At 50.1% G+C, this 26549-nt stretch overlaps 1 protein-coding gene across 4 annotated transcripts in view; it reads left to right on the forward strand.

Moving 5' to 3' along the window:
* The first annotated feature begins 9732 nt into the window (after positions 1–9732).
* The window catches only part of PODXL2 (podocalyxin like 2), a 42647-nt gene continuing 25830 nt past the window's right edge, over positions 9733–26549 (forward strand). Inside the window, exons 1-2 of one of the 4 annotated variants that reach the window (XM_045025630.1) lie at positions 9733–10301; positions 24339–24632. In XM_045025630.1, the coding sequence (XP_044881565.1) occupies positions 10256–10301; positions 24339–24632 (340 nt within the window). In that variant the 5' untranslated portion in view covers positions 9733–10255. Of the gene's footprint in view, positions 10302–13315; positions 13376–13395; positions 13655–14844; positions 14960–24338; positions 24633–26549 lie in introns of those variants that run through there. The other 3 variants (XM_045025632.1, XM_045025631.1, XM_045025633.1) reach the window with 3 other exon arrangements.

Consider the following 26549-nt stretch of genomic DNA (forward strand, 5'->3'; position numbering starts at 1 on the left):
CAGCAGGGAATTCTGTGGCTGGCTCAGCCTTTCGTTCCTCTCTGTCACTCAAGACAGGAGATGCCTCCACTGGAAGAGGGCAAGGGACCTTCAATTTGAGATGTTGCTAGTCATGCTCCCAATGCTACACACACCCTGAGCTCTTAATTTACAGGTAGCTACAGTACTTGGCTTCACCCCTCACCTTGTTGCATTGTCTAGCCCAGCTGTGCAGGACAATTCTTGATGTCTGTGGCCCTTGCTACAGCTGACATTGGCGTCACTAGTGGAAGCCCCCCACAGGCCAGGAACACACATTTTACCCCCTTTGGGAAGTAGCCACACTGGGGGTGTATCAGTACTAGAGATGTAAGTATTGTTTTAAAAAGTACATGTGTAAACTATTAAAATTATACTGGTTAACAGTTTAATTGTAAACACAAGGCGGGTCTGGGGTTGCTGTCCGGCCCTGCACAAGGGGGCCTGGGGCTGCCGCCCGGCCCCACACTGCAGGGGCGGCGGGACTGCTGCCAATTTGTTCTAAACATTAACTGAAATATATTAACGGTTGGTTATTGGTTAACCGTTTAATATTTGACATCCCTAACAGAATAGAAGTGTGTGGGTGCAGGGAATGGGGTTCCTCTCCAGTTCCTGTGGCACTCTGACTCTCCTCCCAAACACAGGCCTGGAGGCATATTCCTCCTCTTAAGACTGTCGAGCATCCAGGGTCCCTGGAGTGAACTCGGGCCCTCAGAAACGTCAGGTGCCTGGTCTGAGCTGGGACGCTGCACTGGGTGAAAACTGATGCTGCTTCGCTTGGAAGCTGCTTGGCCGGGAAGCGTTCATCAGTAGACTGCAGCAAGGATGGCACTGCAGGGCTCAGTAGAAAGCACTCTGCTCCTCTCTGGAGTGTTTCCCTAGGAGCTGCTGCCTTCCCTAATAGGCTTCACTGAAAGTCCCTGGGGTTAGCCAAGTTTGGGCACTCTGCTCCAAGCTGTAATGGTTAAAACGTTACATGAAAACCTGCAGGTCTTGTGAGGGATGGGAGAGGCCACTGCTCTGCTTGGATTTGTACTTAAATCCACTGATAGCTGAGAAATGCAGAGTTCCTTCAGTTATTGCTTTTAAGAAATACACAGGCAAGGTGGTGTCACTACAATCTGCCAAGTCCCCTGCTGGGCCGTTGGCTGCTTGTGAATGCTGAGTCAAGCTGGCTTTGGAAGGGGCTCCAGTGTGACTTCAAACCACAATGAGTGAAAAGGGGAGGGTTTACCCAGACTCTGATCCAGTACAAGCTGACTCCCTGGTGTGTAAGCTCAGTCTCTTGGAGATGGAACAATGCGTCTGCACGCACTTTACAAAACCGCCATCTAGCCTCAGCCTAGCTTGGGAACAATGCACAAGTGTCCAATCTAGGGGAGACCTGGATGAACTTGACTCTAGGCACAGAGAATGCTCTCTGGGTCTGGGTGGGCAGATGGCTGTAAGTAACCAGCTCCTTTCATAGATGAGGTAGTATTGTGGATAGTTCCATAAAACTAATGGAACCTCAGTATCTACTCCAGTCCTGTAAGCTCGCCACTAGAAGTGTTACCCCTGTTATATACAGAAAGGTTTAGCAGTTCAGTGTTAGCTTCTGTTTTCACCATGGCCCCAAAGCACCACCACCCAACCTCTCTCAAAGCTAATTGCATGCTGGATAGTAGACGTGTCTGAGCATGCTCGTCAGATGACAGCCAGCATTCGCATCTACAGCTGTAATGCAAAGGCTTTCACAAAGTAATGGTAAGATTAGAACACACGGTGCCTCTGGCCTGACAATGATTCAAAATCTTCCATGGTGAACCTGCAGGGCCGGCTCTAGGTTTTTTGCCGCCCCAAGCAAAAACATTTTTGGCTGCCCCCAACCCCAGCTCTGGGCTCTCACCACCACCACCCCCGCACTCCCTGCTGCCCCAGCCCTGGGCTCCCTCTTCCCCCCTCCCCACCCCACCCCTTGCCGCCCCAGCCCTGGGCTCTCTCTTCTCTCCCCCCCCCCGCACCCCCTGCCGCCCCAGCCCTGGGCTCTCACGCCTCTCCCCCCCCCCGCACCCCCTGCTGCCCCAGCCCTGGGCTCTCTCTTCACTCCCCCCCCCCCGCACCCCCTGCCGCCCCAGCCCTGGGCTCTCTCTTCTCTCCCCCACCCGCACTCCCTGCCGCACCAGCCCTGGGGTCCCCTAACCAGTGCTGACTCCACCCGCTCCTCCCTCACCTCCAGCCAGTCCGGTGCTGGCAGGGTCGGGGTAAGCAGCAGGGCTCCCGGGCCGCACCTCAGCCCACGGTCCCTCCAGCCAGGGCTCCTGCCTCCAGGACCAGCCAGGACCCGGGAGGGCAGAGCCAGGGGACTGCCCTGGCAGGGGGCTGAGGAGTCGGGGCAGGGTAGCCCCAGAGGAAGCGGAGCCCCGGAGAGCAGGACGTGGGTCCTGCAAAGCAGCACCCCGCCCTCCATGGCCACGCTGCTGCTGCTTCTTCTGGCCGCAGTCCCTGGGCAGCTCGGGGTGCTTCGCCCAGCCCCGGCTGCGGCGCTGGAGGGTGGCCGCCCTGTGGCACCTGCAGGCGGCTCCATGTGCCCCGTGGGGCGGCCCCCAGCCTGAGTGTCCCCCGCTCGGAGCCTGCCCGGCCCAGCCACAAGGTGCGGGTGCTGCTCCCCTGCAGTACGAACCACAGCAGCCCCAGGGCACCCCCCATGCATGATGCGCTGCTGCTGCCAAGGCCGGCTCTAGGCTTTTGCCGCTGGAAGCAAAACAAACAAAAAAAAGATGGCCAGAATGCCACCCTTGAAAATGTGCCGCCCTAAGCACATGCTTGGCTTGCTGGTGCCTAGAGGTGCGAACCTGGGTTATAGCTGGGCAGAAGTTAGTTGCCCATCCCTCTGCCTTTCCCCAGGGCTCCAGTGAATCAGCTGAGGTTCTTTCCCAGTGTAACTCCCCTTAGCACACTTAGATGGCTGTGGCTTTGACTGTCTCTTGCACTGATGCTCCAACTGTCATCTTGCTGTCCTAGAGGAAGCCAAGCACCTGTGACTCAAATACAGGGGTAAAGGGGTGAAATTCTCTGGGCTGTGTTACACAGTGAGGTCAGCCTAGATGTAGAACATCTTCTATGCTACTTATCTGGAAGACTTTATGTTATTACATGTCTCCTCCACACAAGCCCCAGTAAGTGTTGAAGCTGCATCTGTGGGAAGTAGATGCAAACCTCACATCCAGAGTGATGTAAGACTAGAACCAGTACCTGCCCCTGCTTAGTACAAGTCACAAAATGTTTCACAGTATCCCAGCATTAAAAAGGCTAAGTCAGCAAAATAAATCTTTCTTTGGAAAGAGACATGCTCAAGTAAACATCTGGGTGCTGCAACAGCGCAAGATTAACTTTCCTTTAGAGAAGGGGTTAGTGCTGGGACAAAAAGGAAATAAATCCTCAACATCCTATTATGAGAAAAAGGATGGTCTTGTGGCTTAAAGAAATAGACTGTGCGGCAGGACACTGGGTTGAATTCTCAGGTCTGCCACAACTTTCCTGCGTGACCTCGGCAAGGTCATTTAATCTCTCTATCCCTCCATTCTCCAACTGTAAAAGGTTGTTTCTTTCTCCCACTCTCTCTAGCCTGCTTAGATGGTAAAATCTTTGGGGCAGAAACGCTCTCTTACTACTGTATGTTTAGTGCCTAGCATGAGGTCCGCTCTCAGTTGGTGCTTCTAGGTGCTACTGAAATACAAACAGTAAGTAGTTTGGGGGGGTTGTTTTGTTTTTTACTAAAATCCTTTGTTCTGTTACTAGTTAACACCTCTAATTGTTAATGCTGCAGTAATATCAAAACATCTCTCTACTCTTCACTATGGCAGTAGTTTACTTTTTGTTCAGCATGACAATGGTAACAGACTGGTTGGATTATCTGGCTTCTGACTGGTTTCACCTTCATGGTCTCAGATTAGATCAATGCTGCTTTGTTGGGCCCTAAAATCTCTTACCAGCATATTTTTAAATTAATTTTTTAATTGAAGCTTGAAAACAAGTAGCATTTGTTTTGTGTAGTATATTTTATTTAACAGATCTAAGTCATGAAATTCTTCCCTCGGCTATTCACCCATTACTCCTATCTACTTCCAGGGAAGTTGTATGCAAATATCGTGGGCCAAAACGTGACCCCGGATTTGGAACTGTAAAGCTATGCATGCTCATAAGGACAAGGCTGTATGCCTAACTTAAAGCATGCACACAAAAAAAATCTTCAGTTTTCCTCAGCAATGCTGTACCTCAACACACCTGCATTAGAGCAGTGTTTCTCAAACTGGGGTCGCCACTTGTGTAGGGAAAGCACCTGGCGGACCAGGCTGGTTTGTTTACCTGCCCATCCGCAGGTCCGGCTGATCACAGCTCCCACTGGCCGCGGGTTCGCCGCTGCAGGTCAATGGGGGCTGCTGGAAGGGGCGCGGGCCGAGGGACTCACTGGCCACCGCTTCCAGCAGCTCCCATTGGCCTGGAGCGGCGAACCGTGGCCAGTGGGAGCCGTAATCGGCTGGACCTGCAGATGGGGCAGGTAAACAAACCGGCCTGGCCTGCCAGGGGCTTTCCTTGAACAAGCGGCAACCACAGTTTGAGAAACATGGCATTAAAGGGAACTTGAAAGCAGGAACAAAAGTGGAATTGACCTGACCAATTTTAGTGTTCCAACCTACGTGAAGGGCAGAAAGTGACAGGTAAAGACACTAATAAAAAAAAAGGAGGGGGAGACATTTGGATGCTCCTATTAACAATTTTCATCACAATTTTGGAGTTCACCTTGCCATAAAACAAAGGATCCATAACACTATAGTTGAATCACAAAACTCCTTTCACTACTGCTAGTCATTAACATAATTTGAGAACATCAACCACCTACGAAGCTGAAGATCAAATAAATTATATAAACCTTCACCTGTAGCATTGTCTAAATCTTCTTAGAGCAAAGTTCAGTTAACCACACTTGTCTACGGTTGTGTGGCCCAGGCACTGAATATAAGTTCTGCATGCTATCTTGGGACTTGGCATTTGCCCACTGCTGACAGCTATTTTTCCCCAGATTGGCAGAGTTGGCCTGGCTGCCTGAGGCTAGTGATGAACGGTGTCATAGTCATTTCATTCTGTTTTAAAATGTGTTTTTCCTGCTTATGCTGCCTTTACGCAGATCAGTCTGAGACCAGCACACAAGTGCCAAAATAAGGGGCAAATTTCAGCCCATCCAGAGGCAGGAGTATCATGTCACTAGAAATTTTAAATAGGCATGTGCATTGTTCAATTAGTTTCCTCTGCCCATGTTATTCCTACAAGCCCAGGGCAGAGACCCCAAAACATAAAAGGATGTAGATCAGGACTTGGATCTGAATTTATGGGCTTTCTTCTATCACTGTCAGTGGAATGAATGAAAATCTGGACCCAACGTATCTCTAAAGTTTGGGGCTCTTGGAGGGAGGGGAGGCATGTGGCGTTTGGATTGCATTAACTCTTGTAATTTCCCCATACTGGAGGGGAACTGAATTACCTTGGGTTAGTAATAAGGCTATGCATTTTTTAAAAATGCATCGGATCACTATTTGACCCTGACTAACAGTGAGCACTGCAGGCTTTGCTACATGAAATCAGATTGCCTCATTTGGTTGTTCTAAACAGAGCATGTCAAAAGCTGATAAGTATGTTTTTGTGAAAAAATTCCAAACGTTTTCATTAAAAAAAAGTTTGCAATTTTTTGGATGTTTTTCTGATGTTTTTTCCAGTGAAAAACAGAGAACCGGTTTTTTGTTTGTTTGTTGTCAGCTTTAACCTTTTGTTGAAAAATTACAGAATTTAGTGGAAAATGTTGATCAGCTCTAGTTGTAAATCTGTGTTGTGCACTTAATTCGTTGGCTTCATTCTCAAAATTATGGGATTAGGAACAAGGAATTGGGCCTTGTGTGTACCATTCCCCGATCTACCACTGACTCACCAGGTCACTTTCCTTGTTTTTGTGCTAGTTTTCTACATCTATAAACTAGGTAATTAAAAGCCTCAGCAGCCCTTGGCATAATCTTCAAAGTGCATTTAACTTATTATGGAGAATAGTTTGTAGAGAGTTATTTATAAGTGACCTGATGCCTGTCTTGAGGAGCTTACACTTGAAATCAGACACACAAATATTACATCATGCATGGGACACCCCATGGTGAAGGGTCTGCAGATTTGCCAACTCTTGTGATTTTATTGTTAATCTCATGCTATTGATAGTTTTTTTTTTAATTTTGTAAAGCCTTAGCTCCTGGAGTCATGTGATTATAAGAACCTCCACTTTCATTTTTTTTTTAAAGTACATTTCTATCCCTCATAGCAGTGGTTCTCAACCATTCCAGACGACTGTACCCCTTTCAGGAATCTGATTTGTCTTGCATACCTCAAGCTTCTCCTCACTTAAAAACTACTTGCTTACAAAATCAAACATAAAAATACAAAAGTGTCACAGCCACACTATTACTGAAAAATTGCTGACCTTTTAATTTTATCATATAATTATAAAATATATTTGATTAGAATATAAATATTGTACTTATATTTCAGTGTGATACTTGAGCCTGTTTTTCACTTGGGAGCCTTGTCTGAAGCCCGAGCCCCAGTTGGTGGGCTGATGCATGTAATTTAGCTTTGCGGGGGCTCCATGTGATGTAGGGCCCTGCTTGCTACCCCCTAATGCCAGCCGTACACTTGCGATCCCTCTAAACCCGTCCTGTGACTCCCCTGGGGGCTGCAACCCACAGGTGGAGAAACACAGATCTAGATGAGTTGAGTACGCCTGGAAGACCTCTGTGAACCCCAGGGGTGTGTGTACTCCTGATGGAGAACCACTGCCTCATGGAGTGGAGAAAAGCTTGAAAACATGAGCTGAGTACCTCCTAAAGGCTCAAAAACAGAAGGCAAAAAATCTGGCTTTAAAACAATTATGAATCTCATGCAGGGCCGGCTCCAGGCCCCAGCACGCCAAGCGCGTGCTTGGGGCGGCATGCCGTGGGGGGCGCTCCGCCGGTCGCCAGGAGGGCGGCAGGCAACTGCGGTGGACCTCCCGCAGGCGTGCCTGCGGATGCTCCACCGGAGCCGCGGGACCAGCGGACCCTCCGCAGGCACATCTGCTGGAGGTCCACTGGAGCCACGGGACCAGCAACCGCCAGAGCGCCCCCCGCGGCGTGCCACCATGCTTGGGGCGGCAAAATTGCTAGAGCCGCCCCTGATCTCATGATATTTGGTGGCCTGACTCATCATTTTTTAATGCTTGGGATTAGCAGTACCGGGACTGTGTTAGTAAGAGAGCACAGGTGCAGGCTTTGGAAAACTGCTACTTGGGGTAGTGGATACTAAGAGATTTCAAGGAGGCAGAGAGAGGATGGGGTGGAGGGGAAAAGCATGAGAGGGCACCATCCCTTACTCTTGACCAAAAGTGCAGTAAAAGCAAGAGAAGACAGCAGAACAGAGGGAATGAGGGGAGCACAGTAGGAAGTGAGAGCAGAGAGACAGGCAGGAGGAAAGAGTGAGGGTGAGGAGTTGAAGGTAACAGGCAGGATGAGTAGGGAATAGGATAAGATGCAGGAGGCATCCTAGTGGTGAGAGAGGATAACTGGAGTAGCTGTGTTTTGGGAGGGCAAACTAGTAATAACTAATAATACAAAAGCTCTTCAATTGTTAAGCAGAGCTAGTTGGAAAATTAAGAGAAAAAATGTTGAAATTGTTTTACGTTTGCAGGGTGCATAATGGGGCCTGCCCTTGGTAACACTTCTTACCATGTCTCCTCTAGACATTTTTATCTAAACAGTGGCTGGCCGGTATTGTTCCTTGAATTTGAGGTAAACAAAAAATGTCTGACAGTGGTTCTCAAACTTTTTTTTTCCACGAACCACTTGAAAATTGCTAAGAGTCTCGGCGGACCACTTAATGATCTTTCCGAATGTTGTTTGTACCGTTAGCTAACTACTGTAAAGCGCTTTGGATAAAAGTGCTATATATAAACAACCTTATTAATAATTAACATTTTTGTTCTACAAATAAAAGCACACAACTCATATTTTAATGTCTGTAGTCTTACCTTTCTAATGCAATGGATGTGCCCTCTCTCTCCTGCCATGGCCGTCCCTGAGCTGAGGCTGGGAAGAAGCGGAGGGGGGTCTTTCCCTCTCTCCCCTGCCGCAGCAGTCCTGGAGCTGGGGAAAGTCGCCACTTTCCCTGGCCACCACAACCCTGCACATCCCAAATTCCCCAACCCCCTCTTCTCACCCCACTGCCCCCTCCCACCTACCCCCTATTCTCCACATGGCCACCACCTCACACTACATGTACGTCTCCTCCAGGGTCCAGGCACCTAATTAGTGAAGCCATGCCTGTGTGCAGGGGCGGCTCTAGCAATTTCGCTGCCCCAAGCACGGCGGCACGCCGTGGGGGGCGCTCTGCTGGTCGCCGGTCCCGTGGCTCCAGTGGACCTCCTGCAGACGTGCTTGCGGAGGGTCCGCTGGTCCCGCGGCTCCGGTGGACCTCCCGCAGGCATGCCTGCGGATGCTCCCCCGGAGCCGCGGGACCAGCGGACCCTCCACAGGCATGCCTGCGGGAGGTCCACTGGAGCCACCTGTCGCCCTCCCGGCGACCGGCAGAGCACCCCCCGCGGCATGCCGCCCCAAGCACGCGCTTGGCGTGCTGGGGCCTGGAGCCGCCCCTGCCTGCGCGGCTCCACTTATTAGGTGGGTGGCTCTTCATTCTCTTTTGTGGGGCTGTGCAGACATGCACCTTAGAGGGAACTATCCATGGACCACCTGAATGGAGGTCATGTGCCACAGTTTGAGAACCTCTGGACTAAGAGTTTCCATGTGAAAAATGTTGGGTTATTATCTACAGATGTTGCTTTCTTTTGTGGGGAAAGCAAACAATGTGAGGACAGGCTATTGTTTCACTGGGAGAAATGTCTCCTTTGGAAAATTTCCACCAGCTCTGCTTCTATGTAGCGCTGGGCCCAGATCTGATGGTTTTACTGGGGGGAATCTGAACTCTGCAACTAGGGCCCTGTCTCTATAATGCCTGGCTCAAACCCCAGCGCTGGAGTGTGCCAGCTGCCAGTGAAAAATGCTATATAAGAGCTAGATGATTATATTTAAAAAGCAACAAAGAGTCCTGTGGCACCTTATAGACTAACAGACTATTGGAGCATGAGCTTTCATGGGTAGTGGGTATTCACCCCGGAAACTCATCCTCCAATACCTCTGTTAGTCTATAAGGTGCCACAGGACTCTTTGTTGCTTTTTACAGCTCCAGACTAACAGGGCTCCCCCTCTGCTCTATGATGATATTTGTAGCTCTGCCTTGTGGTGTTAATAGCACCTCCCTTCTCCCAGAAACAGCCCTTTGTGTGCACAAATGACAAGAAGACGCTTTCCCCAGCAGGCAGCCTCTTAGCGGTAGTCGGGGGGCGCTTCTGCCGGAGAGCTTCTCATTGTAACACACACAGCAGGGAGGGAGGGTGAACTCCCCCCACCCACAGCTCCTGCCTCCCACGGAGCCTGGCCCGCAGGCTGGTCGCTCGCGAGCGCCCTCAGCAGGGCACCGGCCGGCACTCCCTCTAGGACCCGGGGGAAGCTGATCCCGGGCAGTGGCCGGAATGCAGCCCCTGCGCGACGCCTGAGATGCCTGAATAATTCCACCTCTTGGGAACCTGGGGCATCCCGAGCAGCCGCCGCAGCCATGGAGGCGGGGTGGAGGTTTGCCCTTAGCGGCTGCAGGAGCCGGAGCAAAGCCACTGCAGCTGGCCACTAGGAGCAAGGCAGGCTCTGTGCACGCTCCGCCGGCCAGCCCCCCTTGCCCCGGGAAGGAGGATGCACGCCCTGGCTTGGAGAGATGTGGCTGATTTTATGCAAGCATCAGACCCGGGCTGCGTCTGGCAGGGCGGCTGCTGAGGCGGCTGCTGCTCTGGCCCAGCTGTGGGCCGGCTCCCTTTGTGCATTGACTGACCATTGAGAAGCTCCCCACCCCACCCCCTCCAGATCCCCTACCCTAGGGAGCCTGACAGTAGCCAGGCGAGCCCAGCGGGAGGAGGGGGTCGGGGGAAAGTTGCAGCTCAGCTGCTGCTGCTGCTGGGGAGATGCAGGCTGAGGCTGACCTGCAGGGGGGAGAGGTGGTTGCTGTGTCCAGGAGGGGCAGAGCCCCGTGGGCAGCTGCAGGATCCAGGTCCGAGTGAAGAAGTGCAACGGACAGCACCATGAAGCTGCGGCTGCGCCAGGCCCTGGCGGTGCTGCTGGCCTGGGGTGAGTGCCTTTGTTGCTTTGAGTTTAAAGTGATTTGTTTGCGGGAGAGCTAATGGAATCGCGGGGAGAAGCTGACACAATCCCAGCAGAGTTCTGTCAGTTGCAGAAGAGTTACTAAATTAAAGCAGCTTGGACAAAGCCCTGGGAATAGACTAGTGGGGTCGATCCTGCCTGGGGACCAGTGGGGTGGACTAAATAGGACTCCTCTATCACTAGGGAGCGAAGTCTTGGGGAATAAACCGTAGGGACCAAACTGGTTCTGGTCCCCAGCACCTGGCAAGTAAATGGCACCTCCCCTCTTGTCCCTTCTGTTACTGTAATTATTAAATAAAACAATAACTCGCTGGATGTGAATGTGAACATATGGGGAGAAAAGAAACCAAAACCACTCTGATCTGCTGGTCCTTCACCTCTAACAACCTAGGTAGCTCCCCAGAAGGGAACATGACTTGTTATTAGTGAGTAACCCCACCTCTTCTGTATGTTTCCCTAGAGTTTGGGTTATGTGCTAAATATTCACCGCAGTGTGCTCTTTACTTCTGTGCAGCTTTGAGATCTTTGCTGGGCAGCTTCTTCCTTCCCTAAACCATTATTTTTAGGGATATAAGATTACGCTCACCCTTTCAAGTCTAGATTTTGTGACCCAAGCTTCGCTTCTACACTTTTTCCTTCATTTGATTTTAGGAAGGGTGCATGTTCACTCCATGATAGTTGCAAGAATAATTTTATTATTATTATGCAGTGTGGGGATTTTTGGGGTGGGGGGAATCATTTGTTACTTGTATGTTCTAAAAGTTTATTTCTTAGGAAGAAGAATGTATGTCAAGGCTGCTAAAAATGTCTTTGGGCAGGGAAGGTGTATGCTACAATAAGCACTTGTCCAACTGAAGTAAACAAGGTGGTGTTATTATGGATAGGATGGAAATAGCTCTGAATGTAGCATGCTTTCTGCATGCCATTCCTTGAGCTGGGATTCCTGCATGCTGTTGTTTTCCCCAAGGGGGCTGTAGAGATGCCACTATTTTGTGCGGCACAAAAAACATCTTTATTTATGGGCTTTTTCAGTTTACCAACTACTGTGAAGTTACCCAAAAAAAAAAAAAAGGAAGAGGGGACTAAATAGAAACAAGTCCACGGGCCCCAAAGATCCTAATCTTGAAATTTGGAGAAGGGGTGGGGCATTAATTAAAGCCGATTAAGCACATAAGTAATTATACTTAGACTGGTTATGAGGTCTGTGCTGCTATTTTTATATAATCTGCTTGGAGATGTTTTCAAACAAGGGGCCCCTCTCAAAGAACTCTGGGAAAGAGAGTTTTGCCTTTTAAAAGAAAATTAGTTTGAATTTTGGGGTAGTGCTGTGAAAACAGAACTTTGGAATGGAGCATTAGAAGTGTAAGCCTTCTTTATCTGGGGTCATTTGATAGTAGCCAGGTTTGAAGGCATCATATGCGGGATCTGGGAGCATCTCTCCCTGAGTGTAATGAAGGGCCAGTTTCATTAAAAGGTAGCTCGTTTGCACTAGATGATGCACTGCGGGGTCAGTAATATCCCACTCTCTGATGTCAGTCAAGGGTACACCCCCAAAGCAGCTGAAGGAGAGGTATTCATTGTAAGTGCTTTGGGGCAGGAACTGTCTTTTGATTCTTTGTGTGCAGTGCCTAGCACAATGAGGCCTGGACCCCTGGTTGAGGTCTCTTGGCATTACCATAACAGAAAGAATATATATTTTTTTAAATAGTAAGGAGGTAAGAAGTTAGGACAGGAAGGATCAGAGGGCCTATTTAGGGGACTAGTACCAACTCCCACCATGGTGCTGAATCATCAATGATGTCCCAACTGCAAATACTTGTGGTTTCTTCCTGCCTCCATAGTGGGTGGACATCCCATCATTTAATACATTTCAAACCAAGCTGCAGCAGTCATATGAGAATGTGCTGTAAGGAACCTTCCCGCGCTACGAGAAGGGAGATAGACAAGCTGCAACCTAACAGTTCTTCTGCGTCTCTGATTTCTGATTCAGCTGTCTACCTCTGTGTGCTGGCACTCTGATTTGCAAATACAGCTCAGAGTGCATCGTGGAGTGAGTGTGGAGCTCTGCACCACCAGAGATTCAGGGGTATCCCTAGTACTCTTAGCATCTTAAATCAGCAGAGCTCTGATGTGGGGGTAGGGGTAAATGGGCAAATCTTTGCTGGTTGGCTGACTATGCAGTCCACCCCAGTTTATGGAGCGCTACTCAAGGTGGTCCAGAAGTGATTATATACCTTTTTTGTCCCCATCCCAAGTTGGTGATATGATAGTGGGGGCAAAACGGGGAAAGAGGGGCCCACCAGAGAGGTTATATGGTGGGGTGGGGAATTCAGAAACCAAATGTGGTTTAAATTATGCCACCAGAGTGTGTTTTTGTTAGGAGGAGGAGGGATCCAGTGTCTACCCCTCTTCCCACTGGGGTCTGTGGATTGCCACGGACTCGCAGGGGCGAAAGAAAATGCAGGCCTGTTATTTACCAGGCTGCACGTGGCAACAGACTGTATTGGTAAGGGATGCAAGGAGAGTATGGGTCACGATGCAGACTGCAGACACACACACACACACACTAAACTTAATCAATTTAAAAGTTTCATTGGGGATAATTACAAGGGGTAAGGGAGCAGCGTATGATTAGCTAATAGAGTTAATGAAACTTAAAACACACAATGACTAAAATATCTACTAACAATATTTATAAACAAAGATGCAGCATTTAGTAATAACTGATACTTACAAATACAAACCAACGCATAACGACCGGCAAACGTAGAAGCTCTGTTTGAAACACGTGAGCTGAGTGAGAGGCTTCTAGGTGATCAGGCTCGGTTACGGGTGTACACAGGATACACAGGATTCGTTTTTCTTTCTCCTCTCCCTGCCTGCACATGGCAGGCAGGCCATAAAGTACCCACTATGACATCATAGAAGTGTCATAGGGGACGGGGCCCAAAACCTGTTTGTGTTCGTTTCTGATTGGCACAAGCAAAGTTTACACCATGTAGGGGAGCAGGTGCCTTAAAGTCTGGCTTCGCCCCTAAAAGGTGAGGAAATGCATATTGTTTTAGAATGCGTTCAACGCTGAATGACAAAAGAAGAGGCCAGGGCAATACCGGAATGGGCAAGTTCTACAGGATGCAGACAGGAACTCATCTCAACAGGGTCATCCAACTATTACAGGATCAGGTCTCAGCCCATCTCCTAGTGAAAAGTTCTCTACAGCATAGAGAGCCACCACAGCTGGGACCTCCCTGTTGTGCATATCTGCAGGAGACCCCAGCAGTGAATGAGGATGGAGACAATGACCTGCACATCCTTGGAGGGTAAGGTCAGGGGCGGCTCCAGGCACCAGCACAGCAAGTGCATGCCTGGGGCGGCAAGCCACGGGGAGCAGTGTGAGGGTGGCAGTCAGGCAGCCTTCGGCGGCGTTTCTGCGGGAGGTCTGCCAGTCCCACGGCTTCGGTGGCAATTCGACAGCGGGTACGCCGAAGGCGCGGGGCCGGCAGATCACCCGTAGAACCGTCGCCGAATCTGCGTGACCGGCGGACCTCCCGCAGAAATGCCACCGAAGGCTCCCTGACTGCCATGCTTGGGGGGGGGACATAGAGCCGCCCCTGGGTAAGATGGGGAGGGCCCTGGAGGCGAGCAGTACGTATGTGGGATGGTCGCCCTGCTGGTTCCCGGGCTGTAACTGGTCTATGCATTGAAGCTGTCTTTTGGGCTGTAAAGCCAGCAACTTTCACCAGCACTAACTTCACAATTATTATTTGAAAGCTACGTTCGGCCCTTGGGAAGTGGCATTAAACGACATCTGGGAGCTACAGGAGTTGGGCTACATCATACCAATATTAGGTGGAGACGCATAGACTGGTGAAACCTTCCAAGTTTCATTTCAACTTCTGGAAGGGCATCTCTCTCTGCTGAGATGCAGCTTTGTAACTTTTACAGTAATCCTCCAGCTGACAGTGACAAAAAGGGGTTTGGTCCTTAGAACTCTCCCGATTGTTTCCCTCTGACAGCACCTAGATAGTGTAAGCAGCAAAGAGTCCTGTGGCACCTTATAGACTAACAGACGTTTTGGAGCATGAGCTTTCGTGGGTGAATACCCACTTCATCAGATGCACGCCGTGTGTTAGTCTATAAGGTGCCACAGGACTCTTTGCTGCTTTTACAGATCCAGACTAACACGGCTACCCCTCTGATCCTAGATAGTATGGGGATGGAAGGAGACACCGAGAAGGGCACAACTTAGTACCAGCTGAATCCTTAGGCTAGTGAAACTGGTGTTGTGGGGGGGGGGGGTGTCAGTGGGTGAACTCATTAGCCAGCTGCCTCTGGAGACCTGGATTCTTACCTAGTGTGTAAAGGTCACAAGTGAAGAATGAGGAGTCTGCAGTGAGTCTACATTGCAAAACCAGTGCATAGTTTTTCATGACTGGCAGTCCCAGCTGAGAAGAGGTTCAGGTCTGGGATAACTGGGGGTGATGCAGGACAGGAATGAGGTGTAGCAGGGGAGCCTCAAGACTGGAATAGGACGGGAGGCTGCAGGTCAGGAATGAGGTGCATTGATGGAGCTTCAGCTTGAGACTCCAGGGCTGAAATACTGTCTGCGGCAGATTATGTTTAAGGTACACTGGCCGAGCTCTGGGATGGTGGCAGGTCAGAATTGAGGTTCACTGTCAGATCTGGCAGGTGGTCAGCATGCCATTTGCCTGAGCGTTGCCTTACTCTAGCCAGTTATCTAAGACCTTTGCTTTCATGAATAGTAAATTTATGAGATTAAGAGAAAAACATCTCCCTCCTCCTCCCCGTATCACCCCAGGTGTCTGTCTGCATGTGGCTGTGTGAGTGCCAGGCTCTATTAGATAATTCTTTCCCCTCTGTCTGTCCGCTTAGACAATTCCTCGTTAGTACTGTATAAATGAACCCATGCCTAGGGAGTATAAATCAGGATGGATGAAAATTCCCTGCAGTCAATTTTTCCTTTGCCTCTTCAGTAACATAAGGAAATGTTCACTTAATTATAGGCATCAGGGGTTGAAATAATTACATGGAGACCTCGAAGGGAAGCTCCAGGCGACAGGCTGCAGATCAGACCACATAAAAGTTTTCCCTCTGCTCAAAGTGGGAAGCAGCTCTAGAGTATTGCGGGTAAAATAAGCCAACGGTAGCAACAAAGCAGGCTAGACTGCAGAGTATAGTGTGAGGGGGTGAAGGGTGAAGGTGCACTGAGTCCTGCTGCTGGCGACCGTGTGAATTTGCTGCCAGTTCTCATTGGTTATTTAAACACGTAATCCCAAAAGAATGGAGACAAGCTATTTGTCACCCGCACGAGTGCAGCCTGGGCAGAGGCACAACGGAGGCAAAGCAAACACACGCAGCCATTTGTTTATGAGGTAGGGATGCTGGCAAGGCAGTTGTGCCCTGCTTAGCTAGGATCAGACCCGTGCTGTTCACGTCCCTGGTTAAACCCAGTTGTTGGCAGGATTCAGGCATGGATTCCTTGGTGAGAGGAGAGAGATTGTGTGTGCGCGTGTGTGTGTGCGCGTGTGTGCGTGTGTGTGTGTGTGTGTGTGTGTGTGTGAGAGAGAGAGAGAGAGATGTTCGAGCTCTCCCTTAACATGACAAGTACAACCAAGCCTGGTTACACCACTGTCTTCATTTGCTCCTGTCAATTTTGTAGTCTAGCATGGAACGAACAGTGTTTTAAATGGTGTTCCCAAGCTATGCTGAACCCTTGAACAAGTCCCGAGGTTTAGCCCAGTTAAGGAATATGGACGAGGTCCTGAATAAACTACAGCATGAAACTGTTGAAATTGAATCCTGTGGCTTGGATATAAATATAGTAGAGGGGCCCAAACCAGTGCATCATCTAACAGAAGGAAATCCAGGAAGACCCTTTGTACGCACGGGCTGAAACTGAATTTAACTGCTGTGTTTAAGCTTAGTTGTGGCAAAATCAGTGTAAACACCCTTTGGCCGACTGTGCTGATGGGGCCTCTAAAATAGTTTGGCTAGCGTGTTTCTTAGAAACCTGTTCCTCTGTGCTCTGGTGAGGGAGCCCTGGCTCTGCAACAGCTATGCTGTTGGAGCCAATAATGCAACTTTATTTGGTACACCTCAGATCCTATAACACTTTGAGGGGTTATGCAGTAAACTGGGAGAAAAAAATAAGAGGCAAGGGCAAAGAGAGATTTTTCAGCTGATAGTGGAAATGCCCTGGAACGGTGATGGAACAGAAGGATCTATAGGGCTTTCCCAGACAGCGGGAGGTGCAGAAGGAAGATGGTGGAAAGGCAGCTACTAGACGAATGGAAGGAGCAGGAAGGGGAAGGAAACCAGGTCTGTGAGGATTTGAAAACAAGGAGAGTAATCCTGATCTAGACCCTGGAATGAATGGAGTGGGGGAGGGAGGCGAGGTAGGCTTGTTCGATGCTGGTGGATGGGATGAGTTTTCACTGTATGTGCGAGGAGGCATTGGTCAATGGTCTGCTCAGCATCAGGATCCTCCTGGCATCGTGACACATGCTGCTGATGGGCGCATTCCCTACCTTTCATAGTTGGTCAGTGTTAAGGACCTGGCTTTTCAGAAGTGCTGTGTGTCTGTATTGCTGATTGAAAATTGCAACCAGTTGAGGTCAATGTGAGCGGGGGGTGGGTGGGTGCTTAGGAACTCTGAAAATCAGACCCCAAGATCAGGGCCGCATGGTTCTGAGGCGAGGTAGCCTTGACCAAGGGGAGGCAATTTCCAGCAGTGCCTGAGCAAAACCAGTTTCCACGTGTAGGCCTAGATTCTCTCCTGCACCCTTCCTGAAACAGCAGTGGCGCTACCATCTGGTGTGCACTTCTTTGTTAACTGCGGTGCCCCACCCCCGCCCATCCCTCCCAGCATTCCAAGGTCGTCTTAGTGCAAGAGCACCCATCTTGCTTGGTTTGGTGGCTCTGGTGTGGGGAAGGAGCACGGTGGTACAGATTTACCCCTTCCCATAGAGCTCCTGCATCCTCGATAACCTCCCTGCAAAGAACTCGCCAACCACAAAGACCTGTTAGGCCACATCTTGCCCATCCTTCTCCAGTCAATGGAGAATTGTTCCCATGATGGGTCATTAAACTACCGCCACCACCTCAGCCTCCCCTCACACATCCATCCATCGCAGTAGCCCAGAAAACATACTGGGGCCCAGGGAAGATAAGTGTGTTAGAGAGAGCCCTTGGTAAGGCACCTGTGTGCTCACCCCTTGGATTGTGCCAGAGGCATGCCAGCCTTCAAGCTGTGTTTTCCGAAACCCTAATTAGAAGTGATAGCTCCCCTAGGCTTCCTAATCCAGCATTCAATTTAAAATGTTCCACTAGTAAATGAGAGCGACACAGCAAGGGGGAGGGATAGAGTGGGGGGTGGGCGGGGAATCTTGTAGGCGGAAGGAGCAGGGGTCAGATAATCTGTAACAATGAGCACACATCAGGCCGATTAACTCTGGCTGGGGTCTGAGCCTCTCTTATGTTTCTTAGAGCAAGTCATTGAGTTTCCATGGGGCTGCTGATGATGCAGATGATAGAGGGGAGGAGCGTCATGTTCCTTCTCCTTCTCTTCCTCCACCATCAGTACCTGGGATCAGAATTATCCTTGTGATTTCTCAGTTAGTTTTCATTCTGTGTTTCACGCTGCTTTAAAGAACCCAGATAATAGCCGGGCACTGAGCAGAGACAATAGTTGGTTGTCATTGTAAGTTTTAGCCTTAATTCCAGATCCGTTTCCCTCCTCAGCTCCCTGTGCCCACATCTCCCTCCTCTCTTAATGCCCTTGGGCCTCGCTCCCTCAGCTATTCCAGACTACGCAGTGTTTTTGGATTGGAGGAGGAGGGGACATCGCTGGCAGATGCTTCCCTCCGCCAGTCATTGTGCTCCTGTCCTAACTGATTATCAGTAAGTGACCCTTTCCTGACCCTGCTACCCTGATAAATAACATTTGCTGGGCAAACCCTTGGACCCGTTTGGGGTAAAGCTTGAAATGGAAGCCGTACAGCAGCAGGACCAAACTCGGCTGGAGCCCTGAATACTCCATTTCCCTTCATTGTGTCATGGCTGCCCTCTTTCTGGTTGGGGACAACTTGAGACCCTCCTGACCCTCTCTGGTGTCTGTCACACACCCAGTTGGGAGGCTGTTGTACAGAATCTGCCAGTCAGGGGCATACCCCCATTGAAGGAACCAATGTATCCTGGCTAACGCTCCCCACTCGATCTCTTCTGCAGTCATGGTATTTTGTTTGCTTGTGTGTGTTGTTCTCCTATCAGTTGATCTATATTTAAAGTACCATGTCAGAAAACTGATACCAAATGGAAATCATTTGTTCCCCCTTTGCTCTCCAAAGGAGTCTGGCTTAGGAACAGCCTTGTTGGGTGTTGGATCTCCACTCCAGTCATTGGTCCATTTCCTTCCAGGTATGCTCCTGCCTCTGCTTTGAATCATCCATTGCCTGTCTTGACCACTGCCATGGGCCTCCCTGTGAGGCACTTGGGAGAATGTGAGGGGAGTGTCAATAAAGATTCCAAAGAGACATCCTGGGCCTGATTCTCCAGGCCCCTGCTCCTTGTGTTCCTCTTTCAACTGTGCAAAGTGGATGTAAGACACTCTGATGCATGTGAGTGGGGTGGTTGCATTTTATACTCACTGTGCACAAGTGTAAATGAATGCATGAAATGCAGGATAGCAGAGAACTAGGCTGCGAGTGTGTTCCAGGGCTGGGAGGTGTCCTGAGTCCAATTCCTCCATCTAACCCCTCTGTGACACTATTACAAAAGTAAACACCCTGCAACAGACCCGGGGCTCTGCCAGGGACTAAAGCAACTACTTGGTCTTTCACCTGATGCTGGATGAAGTCACTTCTCTCGCTGCCATGCTCTCTGACAGACCCAGAGGTGCACTTGCATTTGGGAGATGTCCCTAGAGAGAGTAGGTGGTGCCCACATGAACCATCTCTGCTGACAACTCACTCCAGAGTTTGAGGCAGAGTAATTTCATCTTGCGCTGAGGGTGGTGGAACTCTGGGCTCAGCAGAATTTGATCTTTATTATTTGGTAAATTCCACAGTGAAGATCAGTGATAACAATTGGAAGAAAAGGTTAAAACTAAACAATGTGAATCCAGTTTCACAGCAGAGCTGTGGGGAGCTCCTTGCATGGATGCGGGGCCATGACAGCGGGGCCGCAGGGGGCTCGCTGTGGGGCTGGTGACACCAGATTCCTGCAGGTGCAAGTTTCAGAGCAGGCTGTGGCCCTGGTGGGGCAAAGCAGAAACCCTCCCTGCCTAGGACTGTGAGGAGGAGGACAAGTCCCTGGCCATGAGGGAGGCCACCCTATCACTGAACGGCTCCGGCCCAGGGACAGCCCTACACTCCTAGCTGTTTAATGAGTAAATGGGGCCGTGACAGTGGGGCTGCAGAGGGTCCCCTGACCCCTGTGTGGCCACGGGGCCCGGATACCAGATCCCTGAGGGCACCAAATGCAAGGGAGGCTGCACTCGCTGGCTGCTGTCGATGGATATTTTGTTCGTTGGTTTCTGTGTAGGGTGACCACATCTCCCATTTTGGCCAGGACAGTCCCCTTTTTTAGCCCTGTCCCGGCCGTCCCGACTATTTTGGCAAAACTGGGCATTTGTCCTGGTTGCTCTTGCCAATTGATCATCATGCACAGTTTTGCCAAAAAAGTGGGGTGTGACCCCTAGCTGGGAGTGGAGGAACATGTGGGGGAGAGTGGAGCAAGCAGCAACGCTAGCCCTAGGCATGTGGCAGGGGGGTTCAGGAAGGGGAGGGAGACCTCAGGCCGGCCCCACGTGGGTGGCAAGGGGGGCTGGGGGGAGGCTTGTGCAGGGGGCAGGGGGCCTCGGGCTGGCCCTGTGCAGTGTCCTGTTTTCCCTTTAGGAAAATACAGTCACCCTATTTCTGTGTGTCAGGTAAAGTCGATGTGTACCAACTACTGATGATTTCAATCAAATCCTGCCCAGCCTAGTTATAGCCACCTATGTCTATCTGCCACCACCATTTTGCTGTAGCAGAAGTAATGGGGAAGGGTGGAAATGCTCTACTCCAAATAAATAGCAGCCATTTTTGTGGTACCTACGGAAAAAAGGAGCTGTGATTTCCTCCTCTTGGTATTGCCCCAGCAAACCACGTGTGTAGCAAGCTATGCCTTCCTGGGCATTAGAGATAGCAAGGGTGGCCTTGTGGTTAAGGCACTGCATGGGGATTCAGAAGATCAGGGTACCTTTCCCAGTTCTGCCACAGACTCACTGCATTACCTTGGGCTTGTCGTTGCACGTCTGCTCCCTCACCTCTATAACTGGGAAAATAACACTCCCTTTCTCCCACTCTGTGTCTGTCTTGTCCATTTAGATTGTTAGCTCTTTGGGGGCAGGGATTGTTTTTTACTGTGCAGGTGTACAGCTCCTAGCACAGTGGGGTACCGCTCTCAGCTGGGGCCTGAAGGTGCTACTCTAATACACATAATAAATTATCAGCTGTTTTTGCATGAGAACAAGAAAATCCTGAACAAAATTGTGTCAGTTTAAGCTATTTAGAAGCGGAGAAGGGGCGAGCGCTCCAGTAGAACTGAACTTGTGAAGTCCTTGCCTGTCAGGGACTATCCCATGTCTGGGCTTCTGCTGCAAAGCTCAGGATGTCTCAGTCCCATTGAGTGACTCAGCCACATGCCGATGAGTTTACCCATCCCTTGGGATGCCTGGAAAAGTGTCTCCACTGGCTGCATTATGCTGCAGTAGCTTTCCTTTCCATAATGCAATTGCTCTATCATCGTTTCTTTCCATTTATCTGTGCTGGGCTGAGCTGATCTTGTCTTAGATCAATAGAACAAAATTAGCAAAACCAAGCAGCACTTGGGGACAGGTGGGGGGAGAAAATAAATATTTTCTACAGCAGTAGTGAAAAGACTCTTGAGGCCAAACACAGGCAGCATGCTTGAGAAATGCAGCCCGTCATTCCCAAGTTTCCCAGCAACAATGGCAAGTGATTTCTTTCTGGAGCTCTGTACGGGAGTGGGAGGGGTGGTCTGAGCACACAACTGGGAATTGGAAACTTCTGGCTTCCATAGCTGACTCTATGTATGACCAGGGGCAAGTCACCTGTGTTTCTAGGAGCTCCTTAAATCAAAGTACAGAGTTTCATTAGCTAGTACATGATTCTGGGCTTCATTGATCCCATGTGCAGTAGATGGGTATTCATATAGCACTGGCTAAAGGCCCAGAGTCCTGTCCTAGGATGCACTGGGCTCAGTGGATGGAATTTTGGGGCAGGACTGGCCCTGTCTTTGGTTGTTCCATAGATCTGATCTGGAATCTAGAGGGAATATCCCCAGGTGTTACATCCTCTGTGCCTCAGATTCCCTGTAAGTAAATGGGGATAATACTTAACCACTTAACAAAGCTCTAGTGATGATTAATTAACTAGATGGTTGTGAAGTGCTTGGGATATGACCATCACTATAGACAGGCTGAGTGTATTTAAAAGTATGAAAGAGAAACTGACAAGGTCCCATGTTGGATATGTTCTTTTGTCTTAAATCTGAGAGCATCTTGGTCCCTGTGTACAGTGCCTCCACAAAAGCTTTGTTCCATGTAGGTACAGTGAATGGCAGTTAAATCTCCACTCCCCAGGTGTTTCATTCACTCATTCGGTTACGGGGAAGAGCCCCTTGCCTCTGTTCCGATAGGGAAGAGCTGAGCTTCTGTAGAGGGCTGTAGCAGTGAGCGAGAGAGCTGTATAAGGCTCATGTGAATGAGTTGAATTATATGTGTAACGTGCCCCTGCAACATAGTGTGTTCCTAGGAGAGAGAGAGAATATATATATATATAGAGAGAGAGAGAGAGAGAGAGAGTCAGTGTCAGTGAGTCAGTCCTGGGGTGAAATCCTGGCCCTACTGAAGTCAATGGAAAAATTCCCATAGACTTCAGTGGAGCCAGGATTTTACCTTGGGTGTTTAAAATTCTGCCTCCTCTCCAGGAAGGGTGTTTAACAAGAATTCAGTGTTTGTTGATCGATTTCAGCCTGCAAGGCAGGACATCCCCTTATTATTTATTTATTTAGTCATTGACCACAGTGTGCCACAGGCCCTGCAGACAAATGAAACAGCCACGTTCCCTTCCCTGAATACCTCCCAGTCTAATGGTAGTTACAGCACAGCAGCTGATACAAGCAATTGGGGTGGGGAAAAGGAAGGGGAGGGTTACAGTCATAAGGTCATGCAGTTACTTTGGTTTGTTGTATACATCTCCTGGGGGATCCACCAGTATAGGTATACACACATGCAGAGGATGTGTCTCTCTCACCCCCACAGAGTCAATAATGACTGGTATCTTCTCTAACCTGTTGTGAGGAAGGTAGTTATCTCATATTCAGAGTACTGGGCACTTCTTAGCCTGGTTAGGAGATTCCACCGACACCGAGTCCCTTCAGGACAAACGGAATTTTTAAGGTTCCAGGACTGCAGGTTTATATCTGACTGGAGATGCTTCTGTGCTGAATAAAGAGCAGGCAGGGGCACACTTTGGTGGGGCTGGGCAGTAAGTGAATGTGCATTAACAGAACTGTTCCCTCGAGAGGGTGGCTTAGCAGGGTAAGCCCCAGGTTGGTAATGTCTAGAACCACAGGTTCAACACTGCCTGGGTCGGCTCAGCCATTCATCCTTCTCATACATAACTGAGCTTTGTGCAGTTGAGGGAAGATCTTAAAACTGTCAGTTTCTGTAACATGCACCAAGATGCCCTGGCTTACGTTGGAACCTTTGGATAAAATGTTCCCTCCCGCTGTTCAAAGTGGTGACGCAATCTGCCCTAGAGGTGGTGCATTTCAGAGGTGCTGTCTCTGTGCAGCATGGGAAGCCCTTTGAGACAGGGGACCCTATAGGGATATAACATATGGTGGTATTATTTAGAAAATGGGTGGGACTGCAGAAGCAATCTAGCTTATGTTTCCAACCTGTCTAGGTTATTGGACAACCACCACATAGGGCTCTGAACTTGATGGCTGCATCAGCCTCTCTTCGGATCCATTGGCCCAAGACAAACTGCGTTGCATTTTTATCCCTTCCTCTCTGCTTATTTGTCATTTAGCATAAATCTGACTTAAAACGAATGTAGAAAAAACAAACACACAAGCCCCCAGAACATGAGCTTTCTTATGGGCTGAGAATTTTGAATGTTGCCACTCCAATTATGCAGTGTAGCCGAAGCCATGTTGGTCCCAGGAATATTGGAGAGACAAAGTGTGCGAGGTAATATCTGTTATTGGACCAATATCTGTTGGTGAAAGAGACAAGCTTTTAGAATCGTAGAATATCAGGGTTGGAAGGGACCTCAGGAGGTCATCTAGTCCAACCCACTGCTCAAAGCAGGACCAATTCCCAGACAGATTTTTGCCCCAGAACCCTAAATGGCCCCCTCAAGGATTGAACTCACAACCCTAGGTTTGAGCTACACAGAGTCTTCTTTGAGTCCACTGCAGTCAGGCAACTTTGGCCCTGATAAATTTGCATCTGATAAATTCAGTGGGGCCAGATCCTCAGCTGGGATAGATCGGCCTAGTTCCCTTGAAGTCCATGGAGCTGTGCGGGGGTAAGTGCCTGGGGCACCACTGACCTCAGCAGGGTGACAGTGCTCTATACTAGCTGAGTCTGGAGGTGAACTTGTATCTGTGTAGCTTCTTGTGTATGTTTATTCAACAGCCATGATTGTTTTTGTCCTAAGCTAACAGTGCCCTCAGACGGGAGGGTGTATGTGTGGTTATTTCAGAGACTGCATCAGGAAGCTAGATGGGCTGATCTGGTTTGACAGGAGGCAGGTTACTGGGTTAGATGGTCTTGTTGGTCTGACCCAGTACAGCTGTGCCTGGAGAAATGGAACATGTGGCCAGATCAAAACCCCTGTGTCTCATTTCATCAGTTCCCACTACTGCCTCTCACTCTGTTATTCTGACATGGGTCTCCCTGTCATTGTGTAGGGACCTTGTGCATCTGCCTTGTTTCATCAGAGGAGCCCACCGCTGAGGGTCTCACCTCAACCTCCTTGGTGGAGTTTACAATGATGTCCCATCTGGAGCTACTGGATTCCAGCGAGCAAAGCAACCTGGAGGCCACGGAGCCTGACCCTGTCCTCAGTGCCCTGCATGCCTCCGCGGGATCAGGCTTTGCCAGTGAGGAGAATGAGGAGTCCAAGATCCTACAGCCCCCCCAGTACTTCTGGGAAGATGGGGGAGAGCTCAACGATTCCAGCCTGGATCTGGGACCAGCGACAGGTAGGTTATTTTTATCCCTTTCTTCCCTTCCTTCCTCTGGGGGAGACTCTGTTCTCTTCCCTTGACACGATTCTTGCTAAGAGGAGCTGGGATTAAGCATCAACTCTGTTATCTCACCTCAGTGTCTGATGTGTCCCTAGGGAACCCTGGGCACGGGCGGATATTAAAAAACAAGGTACATCTGGATCATTATTCAGAAGCTGAGGAAGTAATCACCTTTATCTCTGTCTCTTGCTCACCTCATCCTCCCCCTTTCTGTCTCTGTCCTCTTATTCTCCCTTCAACCACCTTTCTCTCTTTTCCCTTGCCACTGTGAACTAAACTAAGTGCAATCTAGTCCTCTGAGCATAAGCCTTGAAGAATCCAGGCAGGGCCCTGGGTTTGAGTCCCAGCTGAACTCACTAGGCCCAATTCTAAGCCTTGACTTCAGTAGTAGTTTGGCCAGAGTATGGTCAACAGGATCTGGCTGGCTGAGTCCTGTCAAGTGACTCAACCAACTTTCTTGGGCCACGGCCGCCCAAAGGGGGGGGCAAGAGGGGCAATTTGCCCCAGGCCCCGAGCCCCACCGGGGCCCCCACCAGAGTTTTTCGGGGGCCCTGGAACGGGGTCCTTCACTCGCTCCGGGGGGCCCGGAAAACTCTTGCGGGGCCGGGCGCAGGAGCTTCTTCTGCTCCCGGTCTTCGCCGGCGGCGGGTCCTTCCGCTCCGGGGTGGAAGGACCCCCCGCTGGCGAATTACCGCCGAAGACGGAGCGGGACCCGCCGCCGAGTTCAGCTCGGTCTTCGGCGGTAATTCGGCAGCGGGGGGGCCCTTCTGTTCTGGGACCCGCCACCAAAGTGCCCCGAAGACCCGCGGCGGGGGCCCCCCTCCGCCGAATTACCGCCGAAGACTGGGCTGCACTTCGACGGCGGGTCCGGCTTCGGCGGTGATTTGGCGGCGGGGGGGCCCCTGCTGCGGGTCTTCGGGGCACTTCGGCGGCAGGTCCCAGAACGGAAGGGCCCCCCCGCCGCCAAAGACCCCGGGCCCCCGGAATCCTCTGGGCGGCCCTGTCTTGGGCAGCCTGTCAGGCTAGCTGGAAAACTGGGACAAAAAGCAAGGACCCTCTCACTGTAACTGGGTGCCATGTCTGAGCTGAACTTCCTCTGGAGAATGTTATATACACAGTCTCTCCAACTTCCCCCCATACCAGACCCACTGGAACCCACTGCTGTGCCTGGGCTGAGCCTCCCCTGGAGAACACAAATCTATACACGCCACCCCTTTCCTCCCAGGCCCACTGGAACCCACTGCTGCATCCAAGCTGAGCTTCTGTTGACATTGCAAAAATCAAGTTGAAACTAACCTGCCTGTATTTGTCTACGTAAATATGGCTCCTGCTTTAGCCCCCTCCTCAATCTCCCTGAGCTTCTTAGCAGAAGACGACTTAACTTTTGAGACTCCCACTGGGAGAGGGACGGGATAGGGAGGGGGAGTGTTTTGCAGGCTTTCCTATAGCTTATGAGATTATCCCACATGATCCTGCTCTAAATTCCAGGCTGGGTATGTTTAAACACAGTGCAGGAGACTGACCTTCAGCCCGATCCCTTCTGCCCCCCACCACATCCTGTGTCGTCAACTCTTTCTCAGTAGGTACTTTCCTGGCTTGATTGAGGTCTGGAATTAGAAAGCTGAAGTCTTTCTAGTCTTCTCTTTGCACTGATTCCTCTGACCTTAAAAAGACCTGCGCTCCTACTGGGATGAGGATGGAGCAAGCAGCAGCAGCAATCTAATTTACAGTGGTACAACACATTTTTGCCAGTACACACATGTGCTCATACTCTTGCTCTTGAATGCACTGTACTAGACCGTATGCTCCTTGGGGCATGGATGTCATTGTCTTAGGACTTGAAATCACCATCAGTGGCGGCTCCAGGCATGG

This window comes from Mauremys mutica, chromosome 7, assembly GCF_020497125.1.
Source record: "Mauremys mutica isolate MM-2020 ecotype Southern chromosome 7, ASM2049712v1, whole genome shotgun sequence".
Lineage (NCBI taxonomy): Eukaryota > Metazoa > Chordata > Testudines > Geoemydidae > Mauremys > Mauremys mutica.